Raw genomic sequence first — 26101 nt, 5'->3', positions numbered from 1 at the left:
GTTAATGCGTCACCCGGAGCAGTGGAGCAGCGGGAGCCCGCCAGAGGAGCCTCCCTCTCCCGGCGGACGCGGCAGTCAGCCCCCGAACACATCCTACCTTTGTTATCCGTGTCCCGCCTCCCTCCTGCCCTCCCCGCACTCCACTTCCCCGGTCCACGTCCACGCAAGTTAACAGACATTTCGCCGCGTCCGTGAAGTCCCGGGGCGGGAGTGCGTACCGGAAGGATGCCCGCTCCAGAGCGAGCTGCGCGGCACAGCATCCACTCTCCCTCTCCGCGTCAGCCTGCGCTCCGGCGTGGGTTTGAGCGTGTGGCTGTCACGCACACCCACCCACGCACACACCCTCACACGGACTAACCTGCGGGTGAAGTGTCCGCTCTCCTCCCGTCCCCGCGTCTCCTCGGTTCCGACATCGAACCCACGCCAACTTTCAAGTCCAAAATCGGCTCGTCATCACTCTGTGTTGTTGTTATTTTTCCTGTCTCCCCCCCCTCCCTCCTCCCAACCCCCACCCACGCCAGTGGGATCCCGTGTCTATCTTCCGGGGTGGAAAGCAGTGGCAACTAATCTCTCTATCTCCACCCGGAGTCCTCCCTCCCTCCCGCCGGCCGTCTCTGGAAACCACCTGTGTTAAGTAACTGCTTGACAGGAGGCGCCTCTGGTGCTCCTTGCAGCCTCCTCTTCCTCTGCTCCGTCTTGGTCCAGCGCCGAGACTGCGCGCACATGAGAGTGAACGGGAGCGTGCGCGTATTAGAGAGAGAGAGAGAGAGAGAGAGAGCGAGAGAGAGAGAGGGAGAGCGCACACATGCACGCGTGTGCGTGAAGAGGGTACTACTTTACAACGGCTCTATGAGATCCGTTACAAGGGTTCAGTAGGTCACCATGGTCCACCAAATTCCGACAACTCTCCATGCCTTCAGACTGACAGGTACACACACGCACACACACACACACATACACACACACATACACACGCACACCGTAGCTGTCAGTGCTGAGTGGCTGCCTCCATACAGCCAGTTTGGGGAGCTGGAGTGTATTTTCAGATCCTTTTTGCAGGGGGGGGGGATTGTTTCTTACTTGCAAGAGAAGCGGCTAGAGGTGATGACAGGCTCCAAGTGAAAATACAACGCAGCCGTCCTTGGTTGTGTGTTTTGTGAGGCGGCTGGATCAGAAAGTCAAATCAAAAACAAAGAAAACGTTAATCTGTTTTAGGCGTTTATGGGGAATGGTCAATGCCAGTGCGCCCGATGTTTGTTTGCTCAGTTTTATCACGGCTTATTTTTATTGAGGAGCCGCACTTCATTATGAATTTGCATAATAAGTGTGCCCTCAGACCACCCGCTACACACACACACACACACACACACAAATACACGGCACCAAATCAAATGTGGCTTTCGCCATGAGGCTAAGGTCGTCATCAGTGACGTGCAGTCGGGGGAGGCAGGCGAGCCTGTGCCTCTACTTGCCAATCTTGGAAGGAAAAAAATGTAAAATGAAAAAATTAATGAAATGGTTATATTTGTCAGTGCTTTACACGATAAAGGCATTTTTTCATTTAACTCCACCAATTTTTGATGGTTTTTGATTCAAAATTATTTGATTTTCACATTTTCTGTTCAAATACAGAGACGTGCGGTGAGGCTGCGGAATGTCGAGCCTCAGTGTAGATCACACAATTATGGCTGACAGCTGGCATGCCCTGCACTAAGACTGTATTGCATCACTAGACCATTGTATATCCCTATTGAAATATTTAAACACTTTTGTTTTATGAGCTGCATTTCCAATGTAGGTTTTTTTTTTTTTTGTCAACAACTGTGTGTCACTAGTTTCTTGTGCGATCATAAAATGGCTGCGAAGAGCCACTAAGTGAGGCAGGCAGTTCTCCTGCCTCTTGGAAGTCAGTGCCTCATCAGGCATGAACCTCATCGCACATCGCTGATCGTCATCCAAGACCTGAATGCAGAGCATGGCCGCACCCCTGCATCCACACACACACACACACACACACACACACACACACACACACACACACACACACACACACACACATACGTGTTTTCTGTGTTATTGCATCCTTAGAGGTCTACTGCGGGTCCGTCGGGGGGGGTTGGGCCAGAGCGGCATCGCCAGAACACTCTAGGGCTCTTTACGTGTGCCTCTCCCTCCCCAACCCTCTGAAGCAGCGTTCAGAACTAGAACTGTTGCTCATAGAAACCGCAGCTCAACCAAACTTATATTGCCTATGTTTTGACAATTTGAGAACAAGACGGATACAAGGCACGCTCTTTGTTGCGCACCTCCGCTCGGCCAAGTTTGATCACAAATCCACAGTTTGAAGATGGTTTTTGAATACATATGACCAAAAGTTGAATTGTTAAATATGCGTGGGAGATTTTTCTAGCAGCATGGGGAGATGCTCATTTTGAAATGTGTGTCAGAACCTAGAGCATATCCGATGTTTAACTGAAAATAACTGTTAAGAAAGATGTTCACCCCCCTCTCCCTCAATGGGAACTGTGTCTATCCTCCTGTTTTGCCAGGTTCCACCCAGTCGCTCATTACTTTTGTCACCCTTGTGAGCAAATCATATCAAGACAAAGGTCCTTTAGTCATTAAGTGAAAGCTGGATGTTCATTATGCTGAAAGGGAAATTACTATTATTCATACGCTATGTGCCAAAGAGACTGTGCTTATTGGTTAATTTAGCCGTCTGATTATTTTTGTTGGGTTTTTTTTCCCGTTTTTTTTTTTTTTTTTTTTTTGGTTTTGGGTGGTTAATTATTTATTTTAATCTATTTATTTGCCCTATCTCGTAATATATGGTCTCCCTCATGGCATCAGTTCAGTTGAACATTTGTAGGTATTTATTTTCTGAAAACTTGCTACCAGAGTAGTCATGGTGCGGCGGACTTGAAGGCAAAATGTTGCACTCGAATCAGAAAAGAAAAACAGGCAACGCGGAGAGCCCGGTGTAATCACACAGCTCGATATGATAAGATGTCAAACGGCCATAATTCATTGTTTACTCCCTGAAAAAGGCGGTTTGCGCTACTTTATTTTACCTCCTCGCAGCTCAGGAGTGAGTTGATAATCGATGGAGTCACACGATCGTGTGATGTATTCCTCCAATATGGATAAAAGTCAGGTGATAGAGTAACAATCTAAATGACTAATTCAACGCAGATTTAGCCAAATTAGTCCTGCTTCTGTGTAGTTGACAAATTGACACCTATTTTTCATTTATTCAGATGAACTCTCAGCATGGTGTCTTGTCATTTTAGCTGAATAGATGGCCCCTCCAACAGCCGGGGGAATTATCTATGCGTCCTGATTGCAGGGCAGGTGGGGCCCCACCTTAACTCATGAGGAAACTGTTACTGTATGACTTTGTACAAACAAAACTTCTTATTCCTCCCACTCTCCCTGTCTGGTGTGCACTTGTCCCATCATCAATGCACGATAGTAGCTCCATATCTTCTCCTGGGGCTCTCTCCTTTTGCAGGTTCCCAGGGGGCATGGCTTGATATACTGCAGCAGTTACGCCAGGCGCCCACCATTTTTATTCTTTTTAAACCCTTTTTAGACCTATTTTTGTATCATGTCAGCTGTTACAATGTAACTGTTAGTGCTTACTGTTTTATGAAATCATTTCATCACTGTTTTTACCACAGCTAGTTGAGACAGAAAGCCGCCAAAATGTCCAAGTGGTTGCTCTCTTGGGAATTTCGGGTTTCTGTATATCAATTTAAAGAGCGTGGACCAGACCTGCTCTGTATGTAAAGAATCACTAGATAAAAATATGCTGTAGTTTATCCCAAATACATGTATTCCTACCAGACTTTAGAGTAGGGCTCTATGTGTCTTCACGTGAACAAAATAAATGTTGAACGTTTGGAAATTCGTCATTATCTGTTTGTGAATGCCACCGCCGTTGGACAGAGGCAGGCAGGCTGCACAGGAGCCCAAACATCAGTCCGTTTTGCCGCTGCTGTATGTGGAATTTGCACAATTCCTAGAGACGTAATTGAAATGGGAACATCAGCGGTCTGAATAAATAGCAGTATAAGTCAAACTGAGCCCCCATGTGACTCGCTAGTCTACCGGGCCAAAATCAATAGCACACATTGTAAGTATTTTTACAGCAGCAGTAAGGTGACCATTCCTGGAGCTTGACCACACATGTTGAGCCACCATCCTCCTTTCTATCATATCAGCTTTTTATAAACCACTATAATCACATTTCCAAATGCTGTTGATTCAAGTTTATTTATACTTTTTTTTTTTTTTTTTGCTTGAGTGAAAATTTTTATGACATTTGTGTTTACTTTTAACTATTTTTAAAGGTAGTCTGCTGCCGGTTGTAGCAGTATTGACAGTCTCCCTTACTCAACAGAGACAAGGCCACAGTTTGTTGTGTAAACGGCTGTTTGATGAAAAGAGAGGAAAAGGTGCTTCTTGTTTTGCTTTTATACCCTTAAAACATCTTAAACTGTGACTGCAATACTGGATCTTGTCATGCACGGCGTATTGGACGCGTCCAGACACCGTAATATCATTGAAACGAATGACGGTATGTGATGTAAGGTGCCTCACTCATTGTGATGAAACCACAGATAATTTTTTTCCAGGCTTTATGTCTCCACAGCTTTGCAGTGAGTTCTACTCTCACTTTTGTTTTAATCTCAACCACCAACTGTTTCAGGAAATAGCTTTTAAAAAGCCAGTCTCTCAGAGTCAAATGCTTTTTGTGCACAGAAAGAGATAATGGAAAAGTGGAGGTTTTGAATATCAAAGAGATAGATATGAAATTTTCCAGAGTAACGATTGCCAAAAAAGTAACTTGCTCTTGCTGCTCCCATTTGGCCAACAAAGCATGCAGGTAATACAGGACAGCTTAAATAAATTGCCAAGTTAATTCATTGACTAGAGTCCAAAAGGCCAGTCGTATCCTTGAATTGATCAGTTTAACTATCCGTTAATGCAGAATCGGAATCGGAATAGCCTATATTGAAATCCAGGACACACTGAGATTGGAATCTAAAGGTCTAATGACACTAAGAAATCAAATTTGCAACTTATTTAGAAAATTATTGATTAATTTAATTCACGTTTTTTTCCTTTTGTGCTTGTTTTTTGTTTTGCCTTAGTTTTCTTTCCCCCGTTATTAATCAAATGTTCAAAGCTATCTCAGAGAAACTGGCTTATCCCTTTAATCCTGTTGAGATGTTTTCCGAAACAAGACGAGGGTTCTGAGGTCCCAGATACTTTTTAATTTCATGTCTCATAAGATAAAGGGAATTATTTGTTTTCACCTGCCGCAGAGTCTCACAAATGAATGAATTAAATGTTGAAAATTCAGTCACGTTTTTCATAAAATCCTCAGGTTTTCAGAACTTTTGTCGAGCACTGACGAGGTGTAGCTTCATATGGCACAATAAATCTAAACCGGTTCAGAGATTACAACTGATTTGAATTTTATTGTGCATTTTGGTTTTCCTGTAGCACCACATTGTCTTGCTTGAATGGGAGGATTGTCTACATCATTATCACTTGGATTAATTGTATCACTTTAAATCCACCTTAAATAAGGCCAGTCCTGACAAACCCTGCATTTTTCTTGTATCTCTTGTCTTGTTTTGTCTAAAGCGGATTCATTTTTGGCTCCGAAGGTTTACTCATTATAATCTTAACAGGACATTTGTCACAGATTGGGTACAGAGATGTCAAATATTGCTAAAAGGGTCAAATTATATGCACACAGTAAGTAATATCTCCGAAGGTTCAAAAAAAACATTAAATCCTCAGAGTCCTCAAGAACGTGTCTATATTATTGGATAGAACTTTTACATGTTGCGCTGGATAGCGAAGAATTTGTTAATATTACCAATATATTCAATCTTTTCATCTCGATACATGCTCTTGCAAATGAATTTTCTGTTTATCATGTTCACTACCTTCCCGTGCAAAATGTTCATATTTGTGATCACATTTTTGTGGTTTATCCCTACTTATATCTGATGTAAGCTTCGGTAAAAGTGTATGACATTGTCTAGTGTTTCTTGTGTTTCTGTATCACTTGCAAGTATCCTTTTCTCAGAACAGACAGGAACAAATTGATTGGCGTCCTCGAGTGGGCCAACTAAATAATGGCTGGAAATTAAGAGGTATAAGGGTAGTTAGGACGAGTGAGGAGGTTAGGAAGTGGGATAGAGAGGGAAACAGGACTGTCAGGAATACACAAACAGGTTGCAGTGGGGCCTGGGGAATAGGACGGAGACACTGCAGAGCACAGAGAGGAAGGGAAATCAGATAAAGGTCCACAGAAACAAGGGGACGACTGCTTTTTAAACAAAGCTACACATGAAGCAGATTTTAACCGTCGTCACCATATCCCTGACATTAAACCGGTCGTACCGACACAGATGATTACAACTCCACATGCAGAATTAGCCACTTCGTCACCATCAACATTTCCCTCTCTTCCTTTACGACCGTTTTAAAGGTATTTAACTCTTGTCTGTGGCTGATGCATCTTCCTCGCCTTCACCCCCCACCCCCTCCCCTTTGCCCCCCCCACCCCTCGTGTGATTGCTTACCTCCAAAGACAGAAGTACACTCCATCTTGTTGTTTTATGCTCCAAGCAAATTTAGTCCTACGTCTCCCTTCTCCACCCTCAACTCACTTTCACTTCATCTCCATCTCTCCCTCACTCACGCAGTCACTCACGCAGTCACTCACTCAGTCACTCCCCGACACTCCCTCCGTCTCTCCCCCTCTCCGAGCCCTTCCTCTGTCCCCAGACACCTCACGCTATCCTCCTCCACTCTCTGTCAAGTCACCCTCCCTCCTCCCAGAGTTGTATAACTTATCACCCTGATCCCTTCCCCACTCCGATAATTGGTGTGTCTTGGCAACAGATGTTAGCACGCTTTATTTAGCTGCTCAGTATTAGCTATTCCAATTAGTCATCTAATAGCAATAAGAAAAAGGAAAAGTAAGCCTCCATGTATTTGGTGCCATGGGAGAAGGGAGTTGTGTGTGTGTGTGTTTTTTTTTTCCCTTGTTGTTTTGTGTGTGTGTGTGTGTGTATGCAAAATCCGTGGCCAGGGCGTGTGTGAGCCTCAGACACTCCTACTACAACACGCACCACCACCTCCTACTTACTGCACAGCGGACTGGGTAGACACTACATGTGGGTTTTAACAGATGGTGAAACACTTTCCCTTGAGTATCAACATTACTCTCTCTCTTACTCTCTCACTAATTAACTAGGTTTCAGTAGAAACCATTGGGCTTTGCCATCACCATGGTTACCCAGACACTGACAGTCTGCATCATATGTGTGTCGTATGTGTGTGACTGCACGTAAGTGTGATGTATATCTACGCACATGTCACAGTCTTCACGACCCCGTGTGTGAACACACTTGTATGTGTGGGTCTACTGCTTGATGATAATGCACACACGAGAAGTTTAATGGCACGAACGCCTTTCTTTACCCGAAAGAGAAGGGTTCAGGCTCGAGCTCCCCCCAATTGCATCTCCGCACAGGGCAGCAATGCTACCAATGGTCATTTATAGCTTATCATAGGTCTGTACAAACCTAACAAATCAAAAATATTGGATCCAGGATGGCAAAATAAGATAGATATGGATGATGAAATATATTGAGTTTTTAATAGGAAATATCTATGAACACAGGTTCTCAGTAAATTGGTTTTGATTTGTATTGGGAGTAATCCAAAATGATCATGGACTTCTTCCAAAATGTCAACAATGTAGAGTAATGCTAAAAAAATGGTATAAGGTTCACCCTACATTAGTTCCCTGACATGACACTGTCTCCTTGATATCTCTCCTAGAAGCTTGACTTTTATGAGTCTTTGTTATTCGATGCAATGAACCATACAAATGGAAAAATAGCACACATCTTCAGACAGTCTGTCCCTGAAGGCTTTGTAGTGTTGTTATTGTTGAGGTTCAAACACTGCCTTCCTTTCTCATTTCCTCACACCTGGCCAATCCAGAGGCAGACCGCAAAAATCACTCAGGCTGGAAATGCAGCGTGAAATATAACTGCAGTCAGGGCACTTTTTGGCAAGGGTCTGTGGATCCTTTGCCATAGAAATTGTATTTTTAAAGACTTCATTTTCTCTATTTCAGTGAGTTTTCATGCATATGACTCCATTATTCTAATGAGCCAACAGCAGTTTAACGCAATGTGCTAATATGTATTACAACCCAGCAAACACTTGCCTTATTTTGTTTATCAATGCACTACACTCTAGAGTTTTATGTACTAATTTAAAACTATGCAAAGGTTACAAGGCCTAATGACCTGTTTTTAATATTAACTAATAATTGCTATTTAACTATTAAATAGTCCGCTTCTCACATTTATTTATTTTGTTCGCAGAGACACCAGCAATGCCCTTCTCTCTCTTCACCCTCAAAAAAGTACAAGTACAACATGACTTACATTAATAGCAGGAAAAGCACCAGCCTCTCTTCCTGGTCAAAGATCTGTGCTGAGCACAAAATGTAATCCGGTCAATCACAAATCATCGAAAATTACAAGTGGCACTTCAATGACATTATCAGCATACGGACATTTATAGCCATTTTAATGCGTGATTACTTGCTACTTAGTCACACAATTGACAGGACATACATCATGAGGTGATCAGATCTAAAGCTATCCAAGAAGCTGGAATTTCAGTGACTGATTACATTTGAACCTTCAATCTGTCCTCATATCACTAAAAATGAATATGTGACTCGCAGTGTTTTAAAGCTCCCATGCTGCTTCTTGTTTCATGTCTGCTCACGAATTCAAGAGTTATTCAAATGAAAGAATGGGTTACGTTGAAGTTGATGGCGTGGCATGACATGCTTTTGTTCTTTAAGACAGTGTTCGTTTGTTCTGTTAATTTTGATGCAGATTGCGTCTGTCAGATTAACAATGGGCTTTTGACAGGAAAAGTTATGATGCATCATGTTTTTTTTTTTGTCATATTGTCTAACCTGGCCATTAGATCTTACCACATCTCTCAGGTTCTCCTGCAAGGGGTTTCTTTTCTCTCCCCCGCAATCTTCTTTACCACTCTTATTTATTAATTTACTTTTTAGCAATTATTTCCCCTTTTTTTTAAGTAACGAAAACACAATAGTTCCACGTGTGGCACTGTCTGCTTCATTTCTACTCTCCGTCCAGGCCTCAGTCAGCATGTTTGCTCTAGGAAGATACTAAAATATGTTGTTTCATCATTTCTAAAACTATCAAAACACAAGCAGCATTTTGTTGGAAGAGTTTTGTTGTGAGACTTTATTATACTTGCCTTTGTATGCTGTATGCTTATTCACCGAACAGCCATCGGATTATCTGGAAGATACACATCACACGCACAGAGGAAATGGAGATTTCTCATTGAGTACTGCCTCCATTAAAAGTAAAATGTTTTGAAGAAGATGAGACACCCTGTCTTCTCTAAAGTGAAGAAATCGCTGTCAGTGACATTTCTGCATGTTTTTCCATGATAACATTTTGGTAAAAGTAGGACACAGATACAAACAAGGCAGGTATGGTGGGAAAGCAGATGACAAAATAAATTATTCTGTCCATCACAACATCTGATATCAGATACATTAAAAACCGTAAACTACTACAACAGTGATATTTTTCAAATTATTTATGTTATTCTCACTTTCAACTCAGGATATATGTGTGGTGTACTGAATGTATAATTGCTGTAATAATTGCAATGGGAATATACAAACATATATTATAATGTATGTGATTATGTTCACATACAACAATACTAATGTTATAAATTATACTCATATATCTTGAACATATCTCTATATACTTTCAAAAGCTCAATCTCAGTATCTTTTTTTATAGGCTAATTGTACAAGTAATTAGAAAGAACTGTTACTTGCATATAAATTCAATCAGCAGTGCATGCGTACACAACAGAAAAATACAAACTAAGTTTCATGCATAATTTAATTGAGATATTTAAGTTACTGATCATCAAGAAAGGGACGTTTTCAGGCTTTTCTGTCTCTCAAGGTTCTGAATGCGGGAGAGTAAGATTATAAACAGAAATGGCGTAGCAAGTACAAATGCTTTTGTAGTCTTTGGACCTGTATATATCGTTTGAGTTTTTTTTATGTAACTATATGTTTAGACCCCATTATGTAGTGAGTCACTGCTGTATTTCTTTCTTTCTATGCTTTCAGATCTCCCACTTCCAGCTTTTGGTGTGGATGTGCATGCAATGTAGCTTTTCTCTTGACTTTTTCACCAAGTGTGTCTCCTTTGCAACCCTGGACTAAAAAAAAAAGCCTGCCCATGTATTTAATGTGCAATTTGAACTTCACTTAAACCTTAGAATGCAAAGAGCCAGTGGCAGATTGCACCAAATGATTTATGTGCTTCAATTTTTTTTCCTCAAAGAATTGTCTTTGTGGGTTTTCAGAATTGCATCTTACATCATTCTCTGAAAAAAAAAAAAAAGCCCACCTGAGTCGGAGGCTCTGTTTATTTCTGTCCAAGTCACCTGCTTTTTATTATTAGTTATTTTATTTCACAGTCAGTGTTCTCTGAATGTGTTGGCGGTCAGCCCCTGCCCTGCCTCTGCTGTGTTTCAAGCACACTGCCAATAATATGTACTTGCAGCCACTTTTCCAGATGAGCATGTTGAAACCTGTGGGTTCAACATTGTTGAAAGAAATCACTCTGATTGACTGTGTATGCTAAGAGAAGGGAACAAATCAATAAACATGTTGTCAAAAATGCACACAAAAGAAATACACTTCATCCGCATATTTCTGACAGTCTCACTTCAGATTTTCAAAATCTATGTAAATTCCGCCTCCCTATACATGAACCGGGTCGATACACATCCGAATGTTGGATAAAACTGTCTCATTTGCACTTCGTTCAGTTTTGTGAGTCCAAAGAATTTCTCTATCCACCTTATAGAATCGGAAGGTGGTTTTGAGTGATGCTGTGAGGGAGTGAGAGAAAGTGATTCATTGCACTTGGTTCGAAGTAAGTAAGTGATCCCACCTGTGTGGGGGGTGTTTGGTACAGTGTTTTTCCCAGAGAGCAAAGTACACGTAAAAGGCTGGAGGGTGTGTGTGTGTGTGTGTGTGTGTGTGTGTGTGTGTGGGGGGGCTGTCATTCACATGCTCATTAGGGCTGCTGGCAGCAATGGCTGATCAATAGAGGACACTAAGGCTCTGCCCCAACACTCACTCTAACAATGAATGAGATATGAATTATTGTTTTGCATAATTTCTGCTGATCTTTTAACAATCCAAATACACACCATATAGATTGTGAGTGAAATCTTCAATATTAGCGTAGATGATAAAGGTCCCGGGCGGTCAAGGGTTAATGAATGGCTTCGTTTCAGCCCGGGGCAATGTATCCATAGGACGGATCACCGACTGAATGAGCTGATTGACAGTCCGAAAGCCGGCTGTGTAGCATGTGGGAAACGTCGCTTTTGTGCATTTCCCCGCACAAATACCTGCAAAAAAAGAATGCAACTAGTAGACATGCAAAATATCACCTCTGTGAAAACCTGTGAATGAATTTACCGTGCTCTCTCTGGAGAATATGATCGTCAAAACATCACAGAGATTAAGCCGGAATCCATTTAGGAGTTTGCTCCTCTCAAGGATAGAGGAGGAAAAAATGTATGCATGAAAAGTAAAGCAGAGGTTTCCAGCAGAGGAGACATTCTCTCATCAAAGGAGATGCTTGTAGTTCCATGTGATTTCTGTATATGGTGCACAGACCTCCCAGAGGAGGCTTTGCAATTCAAATTCACGAGCGTCCATCCAAAGATGTTGGCAAACATCTTTAAAGTATATGTGAAAGCAAAGACTTCTCCAATGCAATGATACCATACAGTGAGTATCTTCCATATTTGAATGCTGCGACCCAAATGCTGAGTCGGGCTTATCGTTTCAGTCCCCAGCCTTTGGCACTGCAGTAGTTATTTGTTTCCCCGACAATGCTCCATGCTGGAGCTTCATAATCTTTCCTTTGTCTTTGGCCAAAGAGGAAATGTTTCATTAGGATGGGATTGTAACTAGCCACATGTAGCCTTGAGCATGTTAGTCAACATGGATAACTGTAAAGAAAAAAACATGAAATACCAATTTAATAAAGTGATCGTCGAGACTGAACTGCAAATTTACAGTACAAGACACTTTAGATACTTAAGGGGTATTTTATGAACGAGAGACTTTGAAAATTCCTTTTCTCAGACGCAGTGGATCATATAAATATAATGTGTTTGAAAGGCCAAAAGCAAGTGGTATTACAGCAATTAAGGCATCGGGGGCCGGTGGCTATGTGGAAGCGTGGAGATACTATTGAAATAAAGGCAGTCTTGGGATTTCATTTTCAGCACTTATCTGTAACAGCAACTTGCATATTAGACTATGTGAGTGTGTGGCCAAATAGCACTACGCCTACTGACAAACTGTTACTAAATGAGGGGCATCCCTTGTGTGTTTGGATTTTTGCAACCGTCCCTTGTCGAGACTGTGGTTCTGAGATCATCCTGCCAATTGTTTTGTGTGTGTGTGTGCGCATATGTGTGTGTGTGTTTTGCAAAAAAGTAATGGGGTGATACTGAAGCTGCTGATTTTACTACTTTATTAAGTGTTCATGACTATTTAAATTCACTATTCATGGTAGTAAAGGTGCAGGCATATTGTGTTTGGGGAATGATGCTGCTGAATCCATTAGTAGTGAATGTTAATGTAATACTGACTTTAAATGATGATATGAGATGTACTTTAATGAGCCCGTGCTTGGGAAATTGTTTAGCAGCTGCAGCAAGATTGAAAAATTAAAATTACAAGTTAGAAAAATAAATAAATAGAATGACTCTGAAGTATAAAAGTACAAAGAGAATCTCCAAAAAAAAAGACTCTCCATATTTACCAATGGACAGGAATACATAATAAGCAAAGTGGCAATATGAAGTTGTGCAAGAACCGATTAGAGTGAGTTATTGTAGGGTTACAACATGAGGTAGGAAAGATTTCCTGTATCTTTCCAAATTCGACAGTGGAGCTGTAACTGTCTGTAACAGATGCTGATTCCACAACAGCATAGTCCCTTTTTTAATCATCTCTCCACTGCTGCACCGCTAATTATACGCACTGTATTCACTGATAAATCTGTCCGAGAACCCATTTAGTTATCACAAAGTACATGGATGTGTAGTGGCAAACATTCTGCCTGACAGTGAAATTTCAAAACTTTATTTTCTCAGAACTGAGAAGGGTGTGAGCTGCTTGGAGAATCACTGCTACATTTCCTTTGCTGCAGTAACACTGTCGTGCTGCTGTGGTCTGTCAAGAGCTCGTCCCAAGATGTTTAAATATCTCATTGGAGGCAGGGGTCGATGACAACGTTATATACTGTGCAGAGAGTTGAATTACGGAAAGAAATCCTGAGCTCAAGGTCATCTTGTTCTTTTGACCTAGGTGTGCACATTAATCACTACTATGGTAGTAGTACTCTGTTATTACAGAAGCACTCAGCGTCATTGCTACATGCCTCGAACGCTCTCAGTAAAATACAATATTAGCACACCATCTCTAAGGACCATCCAACCTACCTACTAAGTAACTACAATATCACTTAATTGCAAGCCATTGACTCTCTGTATTGTTATTTATAATTATTCAAAGCTTTTAAATACGAGTCATGAAGGAATCATTTCTAAATTATGTTGCAGGTTTTTATTGCTATATACTTCATTATTACACATTGTCAAAAGATATCCTAACTTATTACTATATTATAATTTGAGTTCATGTTGATACTACAATTATTTTTAAAGTAAACATTACCATTACATGTGCTGTCAACAGTCTGTTCAATGTAATTGAAAGCATGGACAGTTGTAAGTGGTGTGACGTTTAACAAGATTTCAGCAGTTATCACATATAACCCCGTTTGTTGTTCCGCTTTCATCGCAACAAATAGAGCTACCTATACTCAAAATCATCAGTTTCTACTGCCGTATGTTGTTACGTGACCTCATTGTGATATGATGGCGCACCAGCCTTGTAATGTCCCCGCTGGCGATCAAAAGGTGATGAAATGTAGATATGATAACCCCAGACCTCATTCTAGTTGAAAACCTGTGACAGTGCTCACCTCTAACCACCATCAAAACAGCAAGTAATGAAAGTCCTTTGCAGAGGATATTTAATTGGTCACCAGATTCCCATTTGTACAATATGTATGCATATGGCACCCTCACTCTTTTCTGGCTACTCATGGTTATTTTATACCACGATGACTTGTCCTGTGTCCTGTCCTGCATCAGTGTGGCAGTCGCATTACAGCATTTCAAACAGCTGCATCAGAGGAAATACCGTATATCCTGAATTCAAAATCCTCTTTGTCCTTTCAAAGCCCAGCATAGGAGAAATGGAAAATTTCCAAAATGTTGATGAATATTTTTCTCATATATGCATTAAATCTACAGACAGTTATGCAGGAGTTAAGTCAATATAACTATCAGCAAATCACTAGACTGTCCATGTCGCCTGGAAAAAAATAGGTGAGCTCCAGACTGTCCGGATGTCATTTTGCTGCAGCAAGGGACCTATACGGCAGAGACTTATGTTTCGCACAGGGCGCTTGTGTGTAAGCTCGTAGCTGTTAACAGCGGCTCCTAGGTGAAAACCCACAAGGTCCTTGATGCAGACATAGCCTTTGTGACTCAGGGTTACACCAGTGTGATGAGGCATGCTTTGTGTGTGCTTTCGATTCATCTTTTCACCACCACCAGCCACAGTCAGCTTTAGTGGCTTGCCAAAAATATGCCTGTGTCTCAGCAGACATTTTTACATTTTCAATGCAGAAAAAAGAAAAGGTAAAATAGACATTAATCACAGCTCCAAATTATTCGTCGGTTGTTAAGCAAGCACTACGCCAGACTCAATTCAATGCGGCCACATTAAAACGAATCACTCCTCCTGTTCTCTTCTTCCTTTGACAAATCAAAGTGTCTGCCATGAAAAGGGAGTACTTACTATGTACACTGACTCTAATTTGGGACACACTGGGGCCACCAGCAGTTATTCTCGAAGGGACAAGTTGGAAAAACCTCTGCCTGTGGCTTTAATAACATAACTAAACAGTTGTGTTATTAAAGCCACAGGCACCCTCTTGTTTCCAGATAAAAAAAAAAAAAAAAACCTTGAGTATCGTTGACATCGTAACAAAAATACAAATTGAACTAAATTTCCTGCCTGCTGCTTGTCATAGAGTGCGGAATCTTCTTTTTGCTCTGAAGCTCCAGTGTGAGTTTATTCGTTATTTCTGCAGGCAGGGAAACTAGTTGTTGATGCTGTGTTCATGCGTCTCAGGCCTCATCGACAGCTCACGGCCTGCTGTTTCTCATTCTATCTATCTAACAGGGGTTTAAATGACACCTGCTAGGCCAGGTAAATTCACTTATATTCAGGTTTGGCAAAAAAAAACATCTGTTTTGGAAAGGAGAATGACATTCAGTGAGAAGCCCTATGACAAATAACATTCTAAAGGACAAGTATTTTTTTTTTTTTTTTTGTGTAACTTTTTAATGACATTTGAATGCTGCAAGAACTCCATTGTTACCAGTTGTAACTGTAGCCGCCGCTCCGAAAAATCTAAACAAAATATCTCTGATTTTTGGATTATTCAGCCAGAGGCTATGAGGCATTTTGCTTGATTAAAGTGGAAGATTGATTGAACACCAAAATTGCCATAATTATTTGTGATTTATTTCTTCCTTCTCATTTGTGTTTCAGCCAACAAGACTTTGCTTGGAGGAGGTGGAGGTAAGTCACAACCTGTCTGATTTGTTTGTAACGTGCCCGTGTTCATCCTGCACGCTGCTATTAAAAGCCTCCTTTGAGGTGCAAATAGCTGTCTCTGAAAATTAAATAATTGTAAAACTGGGCAGCTGATGAGAGTATGTTTTATGTCCTGTGTGTGCTGTCCCTGTCTGTATTATTCTTTTATGTTTTGTAGCCGGTAGCGCTTTGTTGTGGCAGGTGTTCAAAGTGCATTTTCATGGCGGGCAGTGTATGTCTGTCTGGGCGCATGTGCACACAAGAGTGTGTTATCGATAATTTATGGATATGGAGGGCTGTGGATGTAAACGTCCATTTTTCAGTGTATTGTTGACTCAGTGTTTTGGTGTGCGTGTGTGATGTTGGGCATGGTTAATCGATACTTGTAATAAATTTGTAGTACTAATGCGGCAACCTCATTTACTAAAACATGTACACTCTATCTGTTAAGTGTGTGTGTGTGTGTGCGTGTGCGTGCGTATGTGTGTGTAAGCACTTGCAAATATAGTTGGCACTGAACCTGCCACTGGCTCTTTTGTCTTTTGGGCAAAAAGCTTCTTACCATCTTAACCTCCTAAGGCTAAGTGGCCACATACGAGGACAGTTCTTTCTAGCTCTTTTGTCCACAAGCGTGTCCACTGTGGAATTGTTAGTGTTTTGGACACATATGTGGGCAAAACAATGTTTTATATTTTGTTTCAACAGTTTCAACTGTCCAAAAGGGGCAAAAATTGAATTTTAACATGTTGTTTTTACTCTGATATTCAAAACATGTTCAAAAATGTGTGTGTATGTGTTATCAATACATACAAAAGCAGTCAGGGAAATAAATGCTGTGTTCAAGTTGGAAATAAAGAGTTTTTCATTCTGTTACACATAGGTGACTTAATTGTGGAACAAGAAATTTGGAACAGGAGTCCACATATGAGGACATCATTTATCTCTAATCTTTTTCTCCAATAATCTCAAATAGCAAAAAGAAATAAAAAATGCATGGAAAAAAACAGCTTGAGCCTTAGGAGGTTTATAGCACTGTATTTTTAAGCTTCCCATATGTATGTATGTTGGCATACACACACACACACACACACACACACACACACACACACACACACACACATACATATATATATATATATTTCAGGAATGTATTTATATTTGAACATATTTTTCCCCACGTTTATCAGTCCATACCATTATATCAACTCTCCATGGGCTGTGCACATCTATTTATGCATAGGTTGGTTGTTAATGGCACTGTGTTTCACCGGCTCTCAAAGTACACACTTGCACGCCTGTAGTGCTCTTTTAAAAGCAATACATCTTCACACACACACACACACGCGCACACAGATCACTGTATTTTGACAACGAACAGCTGAGCCTCAGGCAATAGCAGTGATCACATTCCTTTTCACAGACTCACACAAGCTCTATTTGAACTTCCATGCATTCGATCACCTGGAGCTTTATTCGATGTCCAAAAAAATCTCTGCAAAAAAATGCAGACACTATGCAGTGGCGGTATGAGTGCCTGTAATAAACATTTTGGCCTACATATATTTTATGTTGCTCTACCATTGAGGTGCTTTTAAATTCAAATTTAGCCATAGCATCTGGTTTAATTTAGCTGGAGGAGACCATCCAGCCTCCACCATCTGCATCTGTCTTTTGATCTGTGTCGATGTCACTCAGCGCCACTTTTCCTCTTGCTCATCTCATTTGTCTCATCTCCTTTTTTTTTTTTATTATCTTTATTTCCTTTTCACTGTTTCTCTTTCCAACACCTTGGGGGTTTGCAAAGGCAGATACAGCCTACAGTGGGTGTTAATTAGAGAGTGGGAAGGGCAGACGGGAAAAGGAATTGGACTAACAAGAGAGATTGGAGGGTGATAACTGTTCAAGTGTGAAGACAAATGAGACAAACAGTGAAGGTCCAGTAATCTTTGGGAATCAGGCTGCAGAGTTAGATGTATGGATGAGCAGACTTGATGTGTGGAAAAGAATCACTCAGTATACATCTCTCTTAAATCGCAATCTTCACGCAGTAAACCCACTGTCTGTCCATTCAGCTTGAGAGAGATGCGCTTTTCATTCCAGGTAAAAGGTCTCTACAGCGCTTAACCATTCAGTCAAGAGGGTACCTGAGTAAAAGTCATTAAATTAGATCAAACGTGCAGCTGCAGACATGGTTTGCATCACAGTGTAGAGGAGTGTAGAGCTCAGGCTCCACATCAAAAGTAAACTCAGACAGGAAATTAACCTTTTTGTACACTAACAGGAGCCTCTAATTTATTTCACTTCATTTCTTTGTATCCTTGATCCCCTAGGTGATTGCTTTCAGTCATACTGAAGATGACTGGAAGGTGACAGATAGATAGTTACTGTAACATTTACAAGTGCACTGAACATTTGAGACACTTGCATAACATCACATTGGTCTTCCTTTTGCCAAATGGCCCTGGTCTGTCAAGGCAATAGGCTGCATCAGACCTACAAAGGTGTAGCTTTTGGCACCATGAAATTAGCAGGAAATCCATTAAGTCTTGGAAATTGAGAGGTTTAGAGTCCAAAGATCAGACCTGTTTGTGTATCACCTCGACTACTGGGCTGGATTTAGATCTGGGGATTTCGTATACATCTTGAACTTATTGTTTCTCAAGAACCTTGGCTTATGAAGAACAAATCGGCCTATAAACAGTGTTTCTGATCATATTGTGAATCAAGCTGCGAACAAGCCTTGGTGACTGAACACACAAACAACAAACTCATGGGCTTTCCGCAAAGTGGCGTTGTAATGTAGCGCCAGTCGTGCTTGGTACTCCTTGTTTACATCGTTGATCGTTGTGTCCTCCTGTTAGAATGCTTTTTCAGAAGTTAGCCCTCATGTTGGCTCCCCAAAAAAAGTTAAGGATGCTTGTGGTGTCAAGGAGATGCTAAGAATTACAGTCGATCTAAAGAAGGAAATGAACATGAGAGCAGTGTTCGTGTTACATATCTCGCCAAGCACTACATCATGGCAAAGTCGACCGTCTGTGCAATCCTGTGGAACATAGATGTGCTAAAGATGGCTGACGTGGCTAAAGGGGTGTCTAGGTTAATGAAGCAAAGATCTCGAGTCTTAGAACTAGAAAAAGGGATTGTTAGTTTAGATTAATGAAAGACAGCTTGCTGGAGATTATTAGTGAGGGTCTCATATGAGAGAAGGCTTTACTTTTGCGTGCTGCTTTTGTGATGAAAACGCAGAGTAAGTGCTAGCAAGAAGAGAAAGAACACCAGAAACACAGTAGTAAATACGATTATCTTTATATATATAAATATATATTTATATATTTATCTAATATGTAATATATATGTATATATTCATATATACATATATATTTGCCACAAATAAACCGCTAAAAAATTACAAAAGAGTGTTTTGGAGCTGGAAAATAGATTAATGGGATTCACATTGATTTTTAATGGGCAGAACTGATTTGGTCAGTTTGCGAACAGAGCAAATTAAATCCATAAGCCAAGGTTCTACTGTACCTGTCTCTTACACTGCTTGGAGAGATGTCAAGTAAAATTGAGTACAAAAAAATCATGCTGCTTCTTTTGGGTTTCTTTCTCCCTATGGTACCTCCTGGTACTATGGCTTCACTGTTCCACGGTGCAGTTTGGATGCTCACATGATTACTTACATCATTATCTGCCCATTTTACTTGCGTCTAACACAACAGCTTTGAGAATAAAATGTCTTGCTGTCTTATAGCCCACAACTGACAATTTCAGTTGGATCCAGATGTCTTTAAGTAATTTTATGGCTGTTCAGTTAAGATATTGGTCTTCGAATGACTGAAATTATAATTTCTGTTGTCAGGAATCAGACTTTTATGCATTGTAATGTGCTTGGTTCTTCTTTGCTTCTCAGGTGTTTACTGCATTGCAGTGATTTCCACAGATTTGTACAAAAATAACATCCTTCCCCAGTAAAATGTGAGCAGTCACGAGTGACGAAAAAGGAAGCTATAAAGACAGGTTGTCTTTTTGTGGATCATAATGTCTGGACTATGTGAATATTATAGATAAACTAAAAGATTATGTTAATCTTTTCTTTCCATTCATTCTATTCCGCCGACATAGCACTCAAAATCTGAAACAATAACTAACTGGCTCGCCAGTGAGTCATTATTGTGCATTTAGGAGCTAAGGAGACAGGTTTTTTCCCGAAGTGATTGGAAGAGACAAATAGCTGGGATAGAGGGAGGCTGAGCACAGGGCTTTTAATCAAACAGGATTTCAAACTAATCGCTAAAGTTATTTAATATCTGCTGAGAGTCATATCATCTTCAAATGTGACAATAAAGTGACATTGAATGTGAGACACACACACACTAAATAGTCATATAGTGAAGAAACCAACTTTTTTGATACTTCAAGATATCCAGGCATAGCAAGAGTGAGTAAAGCTAAATTGTTGGTTGGTTGTTTATTATCAAACTTGGCAATACTTTTGGAATATCTCAGTTGTGGTATCCTCCTCTTTCCAAAATAATGAGCAAGAAGCCATGAATTGTGGAAGATGTAACAAGAGACATTAACTGCTTTATCTATCTTTATTCTGTTTTCGTGTTTGTGTTTTAGTCCTTACATAATGTTCATCAGATGTTTATCTTCTGTGTTTGTGTGTATGAAATTTTGTGTCTTTTTTTGTGTAAACACTATACATTTGTTTTGCCGTCTTGTATCGATCCGGAGTGTCACACAAATAATGTTTTGCACCATAGTAGATGGCACGCTAAGAGGCAGAGCCTTTTCCATGTCTTTCACCGGCGGTATCAATGAGCAATGAGCCTCTTAAAAGGTGACAGTCTTTTATTGTTCAAGCCATTCCTAAATATATGCATCAAGGCAGTTATATACTCACTATGAGTATAGTCCACAATTATTTAGAAAAACTGTGGATATTTTTAAATAGCAAACTCATTGCCCCCTGATGTACAGCAATATAATACAAAACAACCCAGCTATTATGATGACGATGACATCGCAACAGGATTAGGGAACTAGATGAGAAGTGGTGGTCAAGTGTTGGTTTTGTGAAGTCAAGCAAAACTGTTAATCACATGTTGGGCAAAAGATAGACTCGACTCTGCGTTGGTCCCCTGGCAAATTGTGCCTCTGCCATCTTTCCGTCCGAAAAAACACATGTACCTTTGTTACCCGGTGGCATCTTACCGTCCTCTATTCATTCCTATCCTCCAGCTCTCCTTCTCCTTTTTCCTGTGTCTGTGCAAGAGCTTAAACATCCCCTGCTGCGGAGCGGATTGAGTTGTGTTGTGACTCTTGGTGCTCGCCAGTCTGTTTGTTTCCCTTTTTCAGAGTAGGATCTTTGAACACCATGTTTTTCTGTGCAGGAATAGAAATGACATTTTACCTGAACTTCTCAAGATCATGTCAGGCTTTACCTGTAAATAAATCTACAAGGAGGATAAATGTGTTTTTCAAAATATGCAAAACTGAAACACTTTTTATTAAAAAGTAATTGAAATCCATGTTGAATTTTGGAGTTCCCTTCCCTGCGTTTGAATATATGCCACGTTGCTCTGCATGACAAAGAAAAACAGTAAGTGTTACGGTTGTGTTAAAACCTGAATCAATAAACACTAGTCATTGTTCAGAATGAGTCAGTGCGTGTCTGTGTGTGTGTGTGGGTTGTGCTTATTGTAACATTTAAATTGAAACAAGTTTCTCCGTGTTTGTGTTTACACATTTCCAAATTAATGTGTATTCAACTGCATGCAGAGCAGCATACATGCATGTGTTTGCAACCACTACCAGACATATCCAAAATGTTGCCTAGGCAACAAGCTGACTGAGGTAAATTGAGTGTCCTGGCTGTGCTGAGGGATTGTGGGAAAGCAATATGCCAGTGTTCCGCCCCATTAGTTTGACAGACAGCCTGTTTGGCCTATAAGAGGTCAGCCGGCAAGGGCAGATATATTAGTATTCCATAGGAGGGAACTCAGGATTGGTTTTAATCCAATGTCAATCTACCTGTCTGCATTTTTGTGTTTGCAAAGGTGTGTGTTGGGGGTTTGCAGGCGGTGGAGCTTATCTTGGCGGTAAACGTTGGTGGTGTGGGCATTTATGCGTGTCTGTTTGTGTGCCTTGCTGGGTGTTGACTGCTCCTTGCCAGCTAAGCATATTGGCAATTATCACTTCCCAGTCCCCTCCGAGTATCTTCCCCCCCCCCTTCTCTCCCCCCAGTCAATACAAAGCCTGCGAGAGAGATATGGTAACATGTATACTGGCCAGTAGCCTTTTTGGCTGGACAGTAACTAGTCTATAAAAGCAAAACACTCTTTCTTTACCCCAGTCCCTCTGGTCATTTATCTACTGCATCCTTTCTGTTTTTTAAAATGCCTATTTAACATTCATCTCTGGTCTTTTGTTTTTAGCGTCTCTCATTCTTTTCACCTGCACTTGATCCCTGTCCAAACCCATTTTTCTTTGTCCAACCGTGCTCTTCAATCCCTCTCATCTTTGGTACGTGTCTCACCATTGGGCCATTTGTTTTTTTTTTCTTTGTTTGGTTTTTTTTTTTTTTTTTTTGATATCTCAAGCCTGTCATTCAGCCTCTGGAGGAGCAGGCTTCAGTTGCATAAAACATTGATCTGTGGTTTTGAATGGTAATGGAGGCTAAATAATGAATACTGTTTTTTAAGAAGGACGTAAATGACATCTCCTTAAATGATATTTTGGTGATTTGTTATAAGAAATAAATATTTGACTTGTTCATTAACATTTTTTGATGTATGTCAGTTGTAGAAGGTCAGCCAGTCGTGGCTGATTGTCAGGAGCGCGTTTTTTTCTTTCTATATGCAAGAAAAAGAGTCGGATGTGCACGAACAAGCAATCTTTGACACTCCATTGGTGCCAGTTTTTACCAGTGTCGCCTTTCTCAGTTGTCTTAAAGGGGGCAGACGATTGGTCTGTCATTTGATGTGGATTGTTGAAGCTGAAGTGCATAATGCCTTTTTTTGAGAAGCAGAGACACTGTGCTGCCGACATTGTGCATCCTTTCTTCAAAACAAAAGCATCTGCTCTTCACTCTGTGATTTTGAACAAAGGTTTTATTCTGGAAACTATAGTTATGTTTATTTTCCAATGTGGCTTGCTTTAGTGGGAGTCCTTCAGTGAAAGTGTACAATTTCCACACTTGAACGTTCTGAAGGAATCTTACATTCATATTGTTCTGCACATGTCATTATACAGAGTGATTCTCTCCGTTACAAGCTTTCCTTCAAATACCCTGGCATAGCGTGTATATACCTTGCCTGAAGTAGATTGTGCGATCCAGCCTCACAAAAAAAAAAAAAAAACAACTTTAATTTGCACTCCATCCCACTCGTGAATTCCCCCCTTCATATTTCTGACCACATTGAAGTGACAGATCAGTGTATGAATCCACTCAGTAGTGCGACGTGCTCCCGCTGCGCTATTACAGCATCTCCCACAGAGTCAGAAGTTACCACAAAGAAAGCCAACATGCTTTCATGCTGCCTTCATCCGATGAATTTTGGAGGGACCGCTCTCCATATTACCTTGTTGGCTGGAGCACACAAGAATCAGCAAATTTACTATCACTGTATTGTGATTGCGCCTGCTGTTCAAATTCAGGCGATGTTCAAAGACAAAGATGAAACCAGGTAGCGCCGGCTGTCTCCTCGCTCCCTCATTTTGAAGAATGATCAAACAGACATGCATAATATATTACTTTCACATTTAAGCAGCTAAAATATGTACATGTTTTAACCACGTTTTTTTCAGTGAACCAACAGAAATCTATTATCTGTAAGATATTTTGCGGGGGAGGGCCTGGCTTGCAGTAGCATAATATCCCTTTACATTCCCAAAACAGAGAGAATGTTTAGTTCATGGGAACTTCTCTTGACTCACTGTAAAGATTATAAGTAGAAATCACTTCTCAAATGATTTATTTACATTTTTCATTCCATCCTATCGTATCATTTCCCCCTCATGCAGGTAGATGAGGAGGGCAAAATATTTAGAACCAGTCCATTATGATGACAACCTCAAAAATATGTGTTCATTTACATAACTATTCTCTGAAAGTACTGGAAATGTCCTGATGAACAGTTTCATCAACACAAACTGAATATGAACTGTTTGAAATTGATCTTTTTTTTTTCAAAGCTATAATTCCCAATTTTTAGTTATAAGTTGTATAATAAAAACAAATTTCTCTGTTGACGAATAAATGTCCAACATGAAATATGTTACCCCGTAATAAGCAAGGCTTGGATTTATTATCCAAATATCATGAGCAAGTGACACTGTAATCACTGAGCTCGATTAAGGGGGGGAAGAGGGTCCTCATTAATGAAGTTTCCTCAGCAGTGGATGATTTTATTTCACTCTAGTCACATGATAAACATCAACATGCTGAGAATCCATTGAAGAGAGCAAATCCTGGGGCTCAATCAGTGATAACACACATTTTTCACCAAAGAGATGGCTGGCTAAAGACCGTTTAATGTCTGATTCCCTTTATTCTGTGCTTGGTTTTGCAGATGCAATCCATCTGGGTGAAATCTAAATAATTTAATGTTTGCACTGCATGTGTGAAAGAGGTTTTAGATTGATAGACATGCCCCATCCCATCGCAGGTGTGTGCCTGCACCTGATAACACATCTAAATGTCTGTTTTTCTTTCTGAGGAAGCTATAAGTCTGGAACTCAAAAAAAAAAAAAAATGGGCTTCAGTCAACTGATGCCCTGCACAGGTTTCATAAACATCTCGGAGATCAGATAGTCCACATACAGGGGGCAAGGCTAATATTGTAGCACAAATGACATGCCCCAAATTCATAAATGTAACTAAACGATATAACCAATATCCTCTGATGCAGTGGCTGGAATTAGCAAGAATTTGTTGACTGTTTCAGTCCAAAACAGACTTTCTAACAAGATATTCATGTCTGCCCTTGAAATACCTCAGGCTTGGGTTTTACAGGGACACTCGCATTTAAAAATCCAGTTGTTATAGTGCGGTGTTTGTACACACCCAAATTCAACAACAGACGCCGCGATATCGGAGAAGATTCAAAATATTCAGGTTAGATCGATTGGCAAGGTGGCATCTTGCACGCTGCTGACCCGGCTGGATTCGCACTCCGGTCACCGGCCTCCAGAGTGGTCCAGATACGTAGGGTTGATGATCAGGGGTTCTGATTCTGGTTTGTTGTTTCTGTATGTGTAGAGAAACATACAAGGATACGTACGGACTAAACCTGATGGGGGTTTGCACTCCAGTCTCCGGATGCGTAGGGAACAGGCGAGGCTACGTAGGTATGAAGGAACAAATTAGGATACATGAGGACTTAACTTGACAGGTGTTTGCAGTCTCTGGTCTTCGGTCCCCCGATTCGTTGGGCTTCTTACGAAAGATGTAGGGATTGTGAGAACAATGATCCAGCAACCGTATATTTACTTTGCACTGAACTGAACTGTTTTAGGTCTCATTGTTATTCTTTGTAACTACGGGACTACCTGATCTGGATTTACCGCACAGGTTTGAGTAAAAAGAGCCTTCCTGTGATTGAAGTTGGAAAAAATTTGCACTTTCATTCGTGGGATTCTACAACAATAAACTGAACCTAATGTTCGATGCTGACCATTATACAGTCAGAGCTATATAAGACAATGTAACACATTGATTATCAGGTAATAGTAAATTGTTTGCATGAGTTAATAGTCAGGGTAGGGGAGCAACCAGCTTTGTCAGCATGACAAAAACAACCAAACACAAAGCCCAAAGTCACAGTCTGGCTGCCAAAAGAGAGAAATGAGGGAATTGTCAAGAAAGCAGTAGATCTGATTCAAAATAAATGAATAAAAAAAAAAATTATTAAAATGCCTAGCACAAAACAGGTAGGAAGAAAAAAAGAAAGGTTTCAAATGTGAAGTGGTTAAACACAAACACAGGGCAATGGTGAGTCAGGAGAGGTTTTCCTTGCTTTCTTCGATGCTTCAGTCTGATCTTCTGAGGGATGTGGATTTCAAGGTACTCGCTAAGAAAAGGCAAAGGAAGAACTTTTAAAGATAATACCCACGATGCTGTCAGTGTATTTAGCTTTGTCTGTTGAGTGGCTCATCGGGACTACATCCCCACCCTCCCGTCAAAGCGTGAAACCA

The 26101-nt window shown here is 40.7% G+C and overlaps 2 protein-coding genes across 5 annotated transcripts in view; one reads left to right on the top strand and one right to left on the bottom strand.

The window, feature by feature from the left end:
• flrt1b (fibronectin leucine rich transmembrane protein 1b) overlaps positions 1-1641 on the bottom strand; it is a 32468-nt gene extending 30827 nt beyond the window's left edge. The window contains exon 1 of one of the 2 annotated variants that reach the window (XM_086158181.1): positions 359-1641. The gene's annotated coding sequence lies outside the window, so the exon portion shown is untranslated. The remainder of the gene's footprint in view (positions 1-358) is intronic. The other variant, XM_086158183.1, reaches the window with a different exon arrangement.
• The window catches only part of macrod1 (mono-ADP ribosylhydrolase 1), a 131445-nt gene that overhangs the window by 62559 nt on the left and 42785 nt on the right, over positions 1-26101 (top strand). For all 3 annotated transcript variants that reach the window (XM_086158543.1, XM_086158545.1, XM_086158544.1), the window contains exon 4: positions 15851-15880. In XM_086158543.1, the coding sequence (XP_086014669.1) occupies positions 15851-15880 (30 nt within the window). The remainder of the gene's footprint in view (positions 1-15850; positions 15881-26101) is intronic.

The sequence above is a fragment of the Fistularia commersonii genome, chromosome 13 (genome assembly GCF_037954325.1).
Source record: "Fistularia commersonii isolate RoL2024-O1a breed Wild chromosome 13, RoL_Fcom_v1.0, whole genome shotgun sequence".
NCBI lineage: Eukaryota > Metazoa > Chordata > Actinopteri > Syngnathiformes > Fistulariidae > Fistularia > Fistularia commersonii.
The sequence above is the reverse complement of the archived record's forward strand: the minus strand, read 5'-3'. Positions and strand labels throughout refer to the sequence as shown.